Source organism: Pseudopodoces humilis, chromosome 7 (assembly GCF_049639895.1).
Source record: "Pseudopodoces humilis isolate 2021_Gansu_Grassland_sample_001 chromosome 7, ASM4963989v1, whole genome shotgun sequence".
Classification (NCBI taxonomy): domain Eukaryota; kingdom Metazoa; phylum Chordata; class Aves; order Passeriformes; family Paridae; genus Pseudopodoces; species Pseudopodoces humilis.
The window spans coordinates 5,666,469-5,679,327 of NC_142206.1; the positions used below are offsets into that span (position 1 = coordinate 5,666,469).

Sequence of the window (12,859 nt, forward strand, 5' to 3'; positions counted from 1 at the left end):
GAGTTAATCTCTACAAGTATTTAATTTTAAAATATAATTATGAAGCTCTTACCACTTCTGAAAGAATGGAGCTTTGGGGGCGATAATTTACTCTGATAAAACACCATAATAATGTAATGACATTCTGTGATAAGATAGAGACAAGCCAGACAGAGCTTGATCAATGAAATAAAAAAAAAAATATCAGGATCTTGAAATTATCTCAAGGGCCTTGGTTGCTAATATGTGCTCATGCTCCTTGACTGTTTTTAAAGTGCAGGTGCATTTTTCATCTCCCTTTTCAGTGTCTTCAGGGCCAATACAGGTGTTCCAGTTGGTACCTCACTGTATTGCACGTATTATTAACATATAATTTCCTTTTTTGATGGAGATGTGTGGAAAGGAAGCAAAGCTAGCAAAGCTATTGGTAGTATGATTCTAAAGGCTGTTCAGCTGGCAGGTGAGCCAGGCTTAGAACCAGGCTAGTCATGTTCTCCACACTCTAGCTCAGGGTTCAGTAAGTCTGTCACTTGGTTTTGTAAATAGAGGTGGGAATTCCTGTAAGCTCCAAGACTGCAGTCTGCCCTAGTGCTCTGCTGAAAAACAAAAAATGTACCTTCCAGTGACATAAATTTTCCAAGGATATTTATTTATTTTCAATCTACATTTTTGAGATGCAGATAAGCATCTTAATTCTTGTAGAGAATTGCTCTAATTCTTGTATAGTGTTCTCATAAAGCCCCCTATTTCTATACATTTTGACTCCATGTGATATTTTCTGGGGCTGTTTTCATTGCCCAGCTAAAGGGGCTTAAGGTCACTTCATCAGTGATGGAAGAACATTTATTCACTAGTATTTAAGTTTCCATAATTTCTAAACCTTTGCCTTTCCTACCAGTACCAGAAGGCAGTAATTGATCAGAAAATGGCAGAACTCCTTGCAGAGCACGGTATATCCATTTGCATTTACATTATATGATATTTGTGCTGGGTAAGCATCATAAAGTCTCAAAAAAAATCTGGGCTACTGACTCTAAGAACACTGCACAGGTTAAAACTAAGCCTTTAGACTGAAAGTTAATACATTTGAAGTTCTAAATCATGTAGTTTATTAATTGAACTACATCCTTATACTGACATACTAATATGCAGTACCCCTCACTCTGGCAGTGTAGTGGACTGCAGCAATGCTGTCAAGGTGTGCAGAGATGGTGTTTGATTTAAGAAGCCTAAGAATATGAATAATTATGTGCAAGCTTTCACTGCTCCAATATAGTCCTCAGCACTGGGGTTTTCTGGAGTGGTATTAGGAAAAAACAGAAAGTCAGAAGAAGAAATTTTCCTGCTGATCAGCACAGAGATTTGAAGCTTATTCCTATTTGCAAGACAGCTGTGTAAGTAAATCAGAGTAGGGTTCTAATTGTGTCGGAGACAGCCTGAACTTGGTCCACTCCAAATCTGAGGGTTGTTAAGGTGGCATAAATTCATATTTCTACCCTCCATTTTTCCCTTGGCTGTACTTTCTGTGCTTCATCTCTAGGACAACACAGCTTGGGATTTGTCCCTTTCTATTCTTAGACAAGCCTGTCTGAATTATTTCCTTTTCTTTTAAAGTTTTTTTGCTTTTTGAATCTGAAAATTGAACTGAAAGTTGATGAGCTTAATAGCTCTTTCTTGTTTAAGATAAGTTGCATTACTTTTTAAGTTTAGTATGTGCTAAGAACTTCGCTAAGACTGGGAATAAACCACTTTGGTGCAATAGCTTCTACAATTCCATGTAGGACTGCAAACATGCCTTGGCCATGACTTGAAACATTCCTGATTTTTCAGACCCAGCATTGGGTTGAATGTATCAGAACCATAATAAATTCATGAGGCAAACACTAAGAGGGATTACATAAACAGCCAAATTTACATTTTCTCTCTCTCTTTTTTTTTTTTTTTTTGTAAATTTGAAATTGAAATTGTGTAGGATGCCATGAATTTGTTACAGAGATGAAAAGCAAGTCTGTGTAAAGGTAAAAGGTAACTTTTGTTTAGTTACCTTGCTTCCATCTCAGCTTTGTGTGTTGCTAATAATTGGTGACTGGGTTTGATACAAAAAAACTTAATTGTTGAAACACACAGATGTTCAGTGCTACGACTATCTGTCTAACCTGTGGATCTATTAAAATATACATAATCATAAACATGTCTTTTCCATCCTATTAGGGACTTTAATTGTTTTGCCTTAATAACAATTTTTAAAGATTTTATTCATAGAAAGTTTCCTCTACTCTTGTTTGAAGTTAGAGGTGGCTAAATACATGATACAAGCATGAACTACCACTTTTGTAGAGTTAGAAAAACACCTGTGACAGGTACAACATGTCTAGAAAAGCTCAAAACATGCTGTCCCTACAGCATACACTGCTGTGAAAAATCTTTATGCCCACTGTTCAAAAGAGTCTGCATCTTGGTCTTCATAATGATGTCACATGTGCTGCATCTTTTTCAGAGTTATTATCAAGGAACTGCAATGATATAATTACTTTTTCCTGAACACAATACTTGGGTAGGATCACTTTTACAATCTATTTGTTCTGCATTAAAGTTCATGTGAGATGGCCTTGTATTCCTCTTCTGAAGTGAAAGAGAAAATAAAGTTTCCAACATAATGTGAAATAAACCTAATAGAAACATGATCTTAGCTGCTTCTGTAGTCCAAAGCTTTCACACATTCTGTAGATTTTGCAAAACAGATTTTCTTCTGTGAGAGCTGAGGTGAGGTACTTGTCACTACTGAGACTGCTTCAGTGTTTCTTGTGAATGATTTAGTCTCTTTTTGCTTTTATTTTAAAGCAACAGATGTATTTTGACAAATGCAATTGGCAACCTCAATAAACCAGCATGTTCCTGAATGCATTTCTTTGCCCATCTCTGAAATGGAAGGGAAGACTGTAGCAGGTTAATTTACAATGCAGTAGTCATTAGTTCCTAGTGGAGACACCAGGGTGGGTCTCAGCTGTGTGTGTGACCTGCAGGCACCGCCAGGGAGTGCAGTGATATATTGATGAGGACTCAGATTTACTAATGAGCACACTGATGTATTGATGAGGACAGCTCCCTGATTCCTGGGCAGGTGTCACAATAAGTATTGCAAGCCATCCACTGCCACTCTAAAAACTGATTTGTGCTTTGCCCTGCTGATCCTCCGACTTTGGTATAGGCTTTCTACTGATGTTATCCTTGTGAATACAGTGTCTTCCCTTGATACTAATAATGAGAATTTTCTCAGCTAATAACTAGTGATATTTTTTTCCCCCCTCTTCAGGCATTTCTGCTATTTTGCTTCAGAAATATCTTGCACATTGCTGTCTTGGGCAGAGGTACACCAAGTCTTTGCACAATTCACCTTGCTCAAAGGAGAAGTGCCACCCTCTAGGGTTCCTGTTTTGGTCCTCTGAGATTTGAGAGCGTGCTCTGTAGCATTTAGGCTATTAGTTACTAAAAGGCATATTATAGAAGAGATGACTGAGAAGGGACCCTAGCAATGTCTGTCAGTATCTGAAGGGAGGTGTCAGAGGATGGATCCAGACTCTGGCTGGTGGTGCTGAGCAATAGGACAAGAGGCAAGGGCAGAAACTGATGCACAGGAAGTTCCATGTGAACATGAGGAGAAATGTTTTCGCTGTGCAGGTGATTGGACACTGGAACAGATAGTCCAGGAAGGGTGTGGAGTCCCCCTCACCAGAGATACTCAAGAACTTTCTGGATGCCATTCTGTTCCATGTGCTCTGGGATGACTTGGCTTGAGCAGGGAGGTTGGACCAGATGACCACCTGTGGTCCCTTCTAACCTGGAACCATTCTGCTTTTCTGTGATATCCAGGATGCTGTTTACTTCTTAGAGGATATTTAGAGAAGGTAGTTTCGTCACATCATAGTGACAAAATGAAAATTGTAAAATGGAGGAAAGAGATGGAAATAGCACCAAGAACGGAAGGTTGTCTATTTTGAATGCATTTGCTAAGTTACACTTGACTTTGAAAGCTTTAGTTAATAAAACACAAGATAGCATTTTTAATTTTAAACCTTAATACTGTTTGTTATTGTAAAGTGATCTCAGTTTTTGAGCATAGTGTTTTAAATGGATGTGATTTGTATTTTTGGCATCTAACCCAGCCTGCAGATCACGAGGCCTCCCAGCGCTTATGCCTTCAGGCTAACTTGAAACAGATACTGCCAGCAGTGCATGGTCCTCTTAGTCCACATTGCAGCTCCACGTGCTTCACACTGCCCACCATGCCAACCTTACCTGAAGAGAAGGGACAAGCAAAAGAGGCCCAGCACAACAGTTCTCCTCCAGCCAAAGTAAGCTCTCATACTTACAAAGGTGTTTTCTGACACTTGCTGGAAACCTGAGGCTGAAACCTGTTTGTGTGTATTTAGGGTTTGTAAAATCAAATCTATTTGTTGCTCTGTATTAGGGTGCTTTGCTTAATTGATGAAGCTATGAATGATCCTTCAGTTGAAATCCTTACAGTTCCTCAAATATTTTGTAGCCTGAGGGATGAGAACTTAAATTGCTCAAGCAGTTGTTTATCATTTTGATCTGGAGACTTACAAATGGTTCAGAACAGGCAGATATATATCAAAGCTGTCCTAAACTGTCCTTTCTGATGTTACAAAAGAAAACTTGAAAGTTTGAGAACAGAACTTAGGCTTGAACTTCAACAACTAGTGATGTTTTTACAGATATAGAGGATGTTATGTAACTCATGTGTGTGAAAGATGGAAATGGGCTTTTTTGGTTGGAAGTCTTTCTCAGTGCTTTATTTGCCAGAGCAGTAGCTGAATATGCTCTGGAGCTATACATGTGTGTGTGTACATATCTATCTATCTATCTATCTATCTATCTATCTGGCAGGTGGGTGCTCCCCAGGCATATTCATTAGTTTGGTTCAAATTTGTGTGGCATCTACATTTTTCCTTTACTGATAAATATAAAAAATCAATAACAGATGGGTCTTCTCCCTTCTCAGTAATCTATACCAAATAAAAAGTTAAAAAAAAAAAAGTAGCTTTATGTTTTAATGAACTGGGGTTGGATTTTTTTTTTTTAGTTGCTAGCTTAGCTGAAGTAAAGAATCTTACTGTGATTAAGAAATCACAGGTTGACCAAATCATTCATTTTTATGCAAACTGGTATAAAGAAAGAGAGGGTTTGTAGTCTGGCACATCCTTAGTTAAAGATGTGACACTGTCATTGGGTTTGAGAACACTGCATTCCGGACTTTAGGTGAAAACATCCGCTACTTTAACTTTGTAGGAAAATATTGTCAGCAGTGAGCTCTGCACTGATTTGTCCTGCCTTCCATCTAAACTGCACATGGTGCTGAGTGTTAATTTCCTGCCTTAAGATAACCACCCCAGCTGCATACAAGTTCAACAAGACTACCATCTGATAACATATATTAACTCAAGGTTTTATTGGGGTTTTTAAACTCACCTATGTGAAAAGTATTTTAGTATAAAAGACTTGCTGTATAAAATATACCCAAAAATGAAATACATGAAAATCTAGCAGACATCAGTGATTCTAATCCTGAATGTTCTTGTCAAATGTGAGAAATGAAAATTTCCAGCCTCCTAATATAAAGGCATTAAATGTGTGATACGTTTTCCAGGGCTTTTACATGTGGGTCTTAAATGAGCTAGGGTAATGTGATAGTTCATGAATCAGTTCACTGTGCAAAATGCTTCATTTTAGATAAATTATTATTTTCAAGCACAAATTCATGGTAGAGGGATCTTAACCAATGCACTGCACATAAGCCTACTTAAGGTTTGCCCCTAGCCAATGTTGTGAAAATTTGATCTTGTTCGTAGCTGTTTTCACTCTTGGCTCCTGCTGCAGGTCAAGTTCTACAGCATGACTGTAAGTCACTCTAAGTAAAACAGCTTATTATTGTGAGATAAGGACTTGCAAGCAAGGAGAGGGCAGCAGAAGGAACTAAAAGCTGTTGAATTTGTTTTCTAGCATTCAACAAAATTTTCCAAGTCTGGAATTTCATCCCATCTAAAGTGCTCTCTGGTGTCTTAACAACTTCCTCGTTCTATTTCAGAAGATTCTTCCCCACCTTTTCCCTGCATGCCCAAATGCACACAGATTGCAAAACAGTTCTGACAAAAAGAAAATTAACATTACATCACTTGTAGCTTTCTGCATGCTTCAAGTATGATTATGTTTTTACATGATGGGAAGACCTGGGTTCTATGTCTCAAATTAATTTTGATAAAACAAATGTGGGTTTTAATTTCAGTATTTCTTAGAGCAACCTCTGTTTTTCCAAAGTTCAGTCCAGACTTCTAATTAATATTGAAGAATATGGCCAGGTGGAAGAGGGCTTTCTTTTTCCTGTTTAATTTGTTTTCTCCAGTGTTTTAAAGAATTCAGGTGTTATACAGTAAAGGTCTGTTATTTGACTGTCTGGCATGGTAGGTTTTTCAGCAGACTAACTTTGTATTCCTTTTCCCAATAACATCCCATTAATGTAAAAATCATCTGGATTTGTCTGTATTATAAAAAATTTCAAAAGCACATTCTCTGTATGCTTAGTGAGGTCCTGGTGGAACTTAACAGCCAGAATGTCTGGAGGTTCTGCCTCCACCCTGTGAATCCCTGTTCATTTTTGGCTGTTCTGTTGTGGACCAAACTGCCTGTGCCACCCTCTCAGCCCCGCACATGCTTCCCTGCAGGACTGGATAGCTCCTGGTCAGCCATGTGGAGCAGTTCCCACCTGAGCCACAGAGGTGGAGTCAGTTTTTACCCTACATTTTTTGTGGGGGAGGGCTTGGGACAAAAAGGAAGCAAAGATTTGGGTATCAGGGAACTGTTGGAGATCAGGGAACTGTTGGAGATGAGGCAACTGTTGGGAATAGCTGAGGAGCAGACAGATCTGGAAGCTACCAAGGGAGCAGAGTCAAAGGCACACAAATGGGAGGATGATGGAAATCTTCTGTCTCATTTCTGTGCAGTTGTACAACTGTGAGGCAGCTTAAGCTTCCTGTTAAAGCTTCTCTTCCAAGGCCTGTGTCGAGCAGCCTGAGCACTCCACAGTCTGTAACAATTCCTTTTGATTGGAGCCAGCTGGCCCTGCAAAGAGCTTCCTGCTCTGGCTGTTCCTGCCTCTCTCCTGGACAATGTAGGTTTGGACAACGAGGGCCATGAGGTTTCACTTGTGCAGATGCTGAACTCCTATAGCTGCTGACCAGGATTAATGTTTTCTGCCTGACCTGAACTAGCTTTGGCTGCAGTCTCTTTTTTTTTCTTTCTTTTTTTTTTAATGAGCTGTTTTTAGAGTCCTAAAATGGGCTTGAGTGACTTCAAGGCTGATGTTACATCATTCAAAAGTTTTTGCATTTTGGCAGTCATGAGATTAGTATAAACACTGTGCATGTGTATTCAGCTGCTTTACCCTAAAAGCAGGAGAGTCACCTGAAGTTTTGTCATTGACAAAATTGTTACTTTTTAACATTTTGAAATGTTAATATTACTAAAAATTGCTTTCAAGCTATTGTCATAAAATGTCACTTGTGCATTTGAAACACATATGCTTTGGGGTTCCAACATTTTCAAAATTTCAAAGATATTTTTCCTAAATTTAAATTTTCACAGTGTTTTCTTGGCATGTTCCCCACCTGCTGTCCTGTGATTGACAAAGTGAACTTGCCAAGGAAGTTCATATGAGAATTATGAGTGTGGAGCTGCTTGAAAAAAAATTATTTTAGTAAAAAAAAGAATATGCTATTTACAGTAGAATCAAGAATCCTAAATCAGATGTCCAAATCACGGCATATTTCATTGCCTTTGAGAGGCAGAAGGGTTATGCTATGTATTTTAAAATTATACAATTTTCCAAGTACTTCTAGAATCCTTTGACTTGATCAGAAAATATGTTATTTCAGAAGGAATGAAGTACAGCAGTGGGAGAGATATTTCAAGGAGTTCTATGGAAAATGAGAAACATTAGCAGTTGAGTAAGAGTCAGCTTCCTTATGGAATAGAATAGAATGGTTTAGGATGGAAGGGACCTTAAAGGTCATCCAGATCCAACTGCCCTGTTTTAGGGACAGGGACACTTTCCACTAGACCAGGTTGCTCAGAGCTCCACCCAACCTGGCCTTGAACACTTCCAGAGTCTAAAACTGACTTGCTAAACTGTGACTTATTATATGCTTCATTCTATTAATGCCTAAATTAGTGCTACTGCAACTGCTTTTTCTTACCTGCCTTCCAAATTTCTTGTGAAGCTTTGGGATGTAGTTTCAAGAAAATTGTAGACTCCAAATAACAAAACACTCTTATATATCAGTGCCTAGCAGGAGCAATTAGGATTTGAGAATTTACAAATTATTCTTTAAATTTTACAAGTCACTTTAAAGTCCACTGCCACTGCTGGGAAGCTTTCCCTCCAGCTCTTTTCTGGTTTTCATCTGAACACAGTGCTTGGGGTAGAAGTAATCATTTTCTTACCACATATGAGACATCCACATTACTTTATGCCAATTTGATGCATCTCCATTTGTGATATCTCAGAGGAAATGGATTCCTTTTCTTCAGCTGAGAGGTATCATTATGCAGAAGGTGTGGCATTAAGTTCTTGAGGCAAAGTCTCATACTTATAAGCAGGCAAGCACATATTAATATTCAGTACCAGCTTGCCAGTTTCTTTTAGTGCTTAAAAATTATATTTTATTTTATTAAATATTGAAATAATATTTTTAAAATATAAGTTTCCAAGTAATTTGAGGGAAAACCATGTGGAGCTCTTAACAAGATAACTTTAAATTATTTTCTGGAGTTTTGGGTATCATGTGTACACTTAGCACTGTGTTTATTCAAGCTTTCATTATACGTTACTATCATTTGGAGGGTTTGTGTGCTTAATTTAGCCCTGTTATACAGAGCTGCTTTTCACTCTTGCATTCAACTTGTAAATTCACTGAACCTTTGGACATGTACTTCACTAGAGGAATGGTTTGCTGTGTAAGAAACACAGACTGTCTGCCTTTTTAAAGCTTTCTCTTTAGCTCCATGCTTATTGAATTTAGCTTGCACGCATTAAAACTTTTTAAAGAAAACAGATATTCCAGGTCTCCATCATCTCTTTTGAGTGATTTAAGTGTAGGCCTCTAATTCACATTTATTTTGTCAAATTACAGCTATTATCTCTTATTTCAGTTACTTTTTCTTGTAAGTAAATTGAGACACACACATTGTTTTCCACACAGAGAGTCAATGTTCAGTGGTTTGCATTTCTCTTTAACTACATTTTTATATTTGTCTCACAACATTCAGGACACGACTGTTGAAGGGACCACACGCAGCACACCTTCTATTGTTCTTCCAGAGAATGCCATTACGCCAGATGTAGAAATTGATAAAAATCTGGTTAACAGGTACTATGTAATACATTAACAATCCATCCATAAATTCCAGGGGCTGTGTTTCTAAAACATTGCTCTGAAATGTATGTTGTATGGAAATATTATTGCTGTATCTCTGTGACTTGGTCATATTGCCTTTGCATTTTGAGGGTGGTGTTTGGGATGTGGGGTGGAGGAACAGGAATATAATTGAGACTGAAAGAATTGTTACATGGAATACTGAGCCTGACAACCTCACTCTCTGAGCTGGACAACTTAAATTCTACTTTGAACAATGGGTTTTGAATGAGATTTGGGCCCGTTCACAAAGATGGGACAAGAATACCACCTAAAGGTTAAGCATATGTGAAAGTAAGGCATTGAATAGAAATAGTAATCCTGTTAGAAGCTGAAAACTCCAATTCAGTTTTGAGTTGAATAAATGTTATTATATTTATTCTGATAAAGCATACTTCCTAACCTGGGCTTTTTAATTTTATTGACCTGCCACTAAACTTAAAATACGGGGAAAAAACTTATCAGAAAATATATTTCACATATCTATAATTTGTTTGAATTTTTAAAAGTGTGCTTCTTCAAACTTCAAGATTAGTTTAGAGTCAGAATTTATATGCAGCCCTTCAAAAGCAGAATTATTTGCAGGATCAGCATTTAGATTTCTGCAGTTGTTTGAGGTTTTTACTTGGTTTGCAGTTTAGAAACATCCTATGGAAGAGTCAATGTGGGAGCCTAAGGAATTATTTTAGCCATAAAATTTAGTTTAAGAAACAGTAACAATTCAGAAAGACTAAGGTCTTTTTGGTTTGGTGGTGGTGGGGTTTTTTGTTTGTTCGTTTTTGGGGGTTTTTTTTGCTATATATTATTTAACATGATTTTTAAGTCATGGTAATAATCTAAAGAAATGTAAGTTTTTTTCTGAGAAATCAGGGTCACAGAGGATGAGATTAATAGCAAATTTTAGAACTCCTTTGTCAGATCAGTTTCTGCAATTTTCCTTCTTTTTGCAATCTCCTCTATTTTCTAGTTGTTTGAAGATGAGAGGAACTGCAATAAATGCTTTTTTGTCTTTATTTTTTAATCAAAGGGCTTTCTTTTTAATATTAATTTTTAATAGCCAATTAGGACCTTTTTTTGGTGCCATAATCCATAATTTTTGTTTGTTCACTTTTCTCTCTAGGCCTCGGAGTCCTCATAGGAGACATTCTAACCGTGCCACCAGAAATTCAACAAGTTCATTGACTTCTGTTGGTAAGAAGTGATTATTCATTTCAATTAAGATGTATTCTCAGAAAATGTGCCGTGCAATAAAAACCCTATGTAGAGAATCTACATAGGGACTGTATTGACCACAGGTTTTTTTTTCTCTGTGCCTTGCTGTGTAATGCATGCACAGGGAATACTGCTGAAATGTTGAATTGTCATCATGAGTTTGTAAGTGGACTGCATGCACACCAATTCAGGGAAATACACACAACTTCAGAAAGCTGTTAATTGATGCATTGACTCAACATTTTCAGAAGGCTCAATGTATACATGCTTTATTTCTTGTAGAATATGAAATACTGGTTTTGCTACACTTGAGCTTCTCTTTTGCTGGCACAGGGAAAGTGTCATGGGAGGTCTGTCTCTCAAACTTCCAACACACAAATCTGAATTTAAACCAAAACAGATATTTCACTGAAAACAGATTGCTTTAGAATATTCGATTTGTAAGTATGGTTTTTGACATCCTTGAAACTGAACTAAATTTAAGGAAATTAAAGCCAAAGGACTTCTCCCTCCCCCCCAAAAGAATCAATCAAAAACCAATAATGAAATAACTCCACGCCCACAAACCAAAAACCCTTGAGTTTTTGCTGCTTGCTTACATCCTTAGCTTTTCTGAAAACTGATGGTTCTGTAATGGCTCTTGTCAAATTTTAAAATATTTTTCTCATACTACCTGATGACTTCCCTCCCCCTCATTCAAGCTGTTCTTTAGCTGCTCAAAGAAGCCATTTATACTGACTCACACAGAAAGGGCCTTTCTGACAACTGCCTGCTTTCTTTGCTTCATCATAGGCTGGAGAACTGTAAAAATTGATGCTCAAAGTTTAGTGTTTTCAATCAATTTAAATGCCACAGACTCTTGAAGTGTTGAATTAATTGCTAAAACTATTGTGCATAATTCTTTGCTGGGTGAGTTTGTGGGTTCTAAGCCTTGAAAAACTGAACATGAAAATTCCAAGAAAACCTCAGTCTACAACAGAAATGCCATCACTGTTAGTTGTGATGGATCTAATGGCACTTTTATTTAGAAATGAGAAAACCTGTGCTGGAGACACAGCTGGAAAAGCCAGTTTAATATATTCAGAGAATTTTAGGTGACAGTGAATTAATCTTAGTGGGTTACCTGTGGTTTTGAGGACTTGCTCTAAACTTGAGATTGTAACAACATTAGAAATAAGCAGACATTAATTTAAATAAATTTACAAGTTTATTTTGAACTTGTTTCTCTCACATGGCACAATATACCTGGAAATGGAAGGTCCAGCTCTAATTCTGATATTTCCTACACAGACAATAATGGTCATGTGATTGATCTGGTGAATGATCCACTACCAGATGTCAAAATATCAGAGGAAGACAAAAAGAAGAACCTCGAATTGTTAGAAGAAGCAAAGAAAGTGAGTGAGAGGTTCTTAGCACGCCGAGGCAGAAAGTCAAGAAGCAGCCTCCCAGAATCACCCACAGGTAGGGGCAGATCCTGAAAACCAGATTTTGTATTCTCCTTCAAACATCTGTAAAGGCAAACATCTGCTGTAGTCTATACATTGCTGCTGTTTACATGGACTTGGTTAATTTAAAGGTCAGGATCCCTCTTGTCCTCCACAAGGTTCCAAATGAAACAGAAACGACCCATCCATGTACTGAGATGTGTCAGGGTAAAATGGTGCAAAGTTACACTGCAAACAGTGTGACATGAAGGCATGAAGTATTTCTATTGAAAAGTGAAAAATGCTCACAAATTGTTGTTTAAATGAAATTTTAGTGGCTAGATTCATCCTGCTGAAAAAACATTCCCTCCAGACACCATCACATTGCCTCTTATTCTGAACCTGGCCATAAACTAAGCTAAATGGACCAGATCCTCCTTTAAAAACAGCAGAATAAAATGTTTTGTTCTAGAATGTCAATTGAAGTTATTTTTCCTTTTATATGAAGTGTTTGAAAACTGGAACAAATGCCTTTTTACCATGAAATGGGACTTTCATTTTGCTTTGAAATGCCAGTTCAAACAATGTTCTGCTTACAATTGGCCTGACACTTTCTGGAGGGGAAAAAACGCTCAAAACTATACATCACCTCTTTTTTGTCCTAAATTCCTCACAAATCTTCTCTTGTGCTGCGTCTCCTCAGTGCTTACTGTATCAGAAAACTGAGGAGAACAAGAATTCCCTGTATCAATA

General features: G+C 37.5%; 1 protein-coding gene across 3 annotated transcripts in view; it reads left to right on the plus strand.

Annotated features, from left to right (window-relative positions):
• The window catches only part of IRAG1 (inositol 1,4,5-triphosphate receptor associated 1), a 61,379-nt gene that overhangs the window by 26,227 nt on the left and 22,293 nt on the right, over positions 1-12,859 (plus strand). For all 3 annotated transcript variants that reach the window (XM_014257923.2, XM_014257922.2, XM_088057667.1), the window contains exons 4-7: positions 4,143-4,331; positions 9,322-9,422; positions 10,588-10,658; positions 11,970-12,143. In XM_014257923.2, coding sequence (XP_014113398.2) covers positions 4,263-4,331; positions 9,322-9,422; positions 10,588-10,658; positions 11,970-12,143 — 415 coding nt within the window. In that variant the 5' untranslated portion in view covers positions 4,143-4,262. The remainder of the gene's footprint in view (positions 1-4,142; positions 4,332-9,321; positions 9,423-10,587; positions 10,659-11,969; positions 12,144-12,859) is intronic.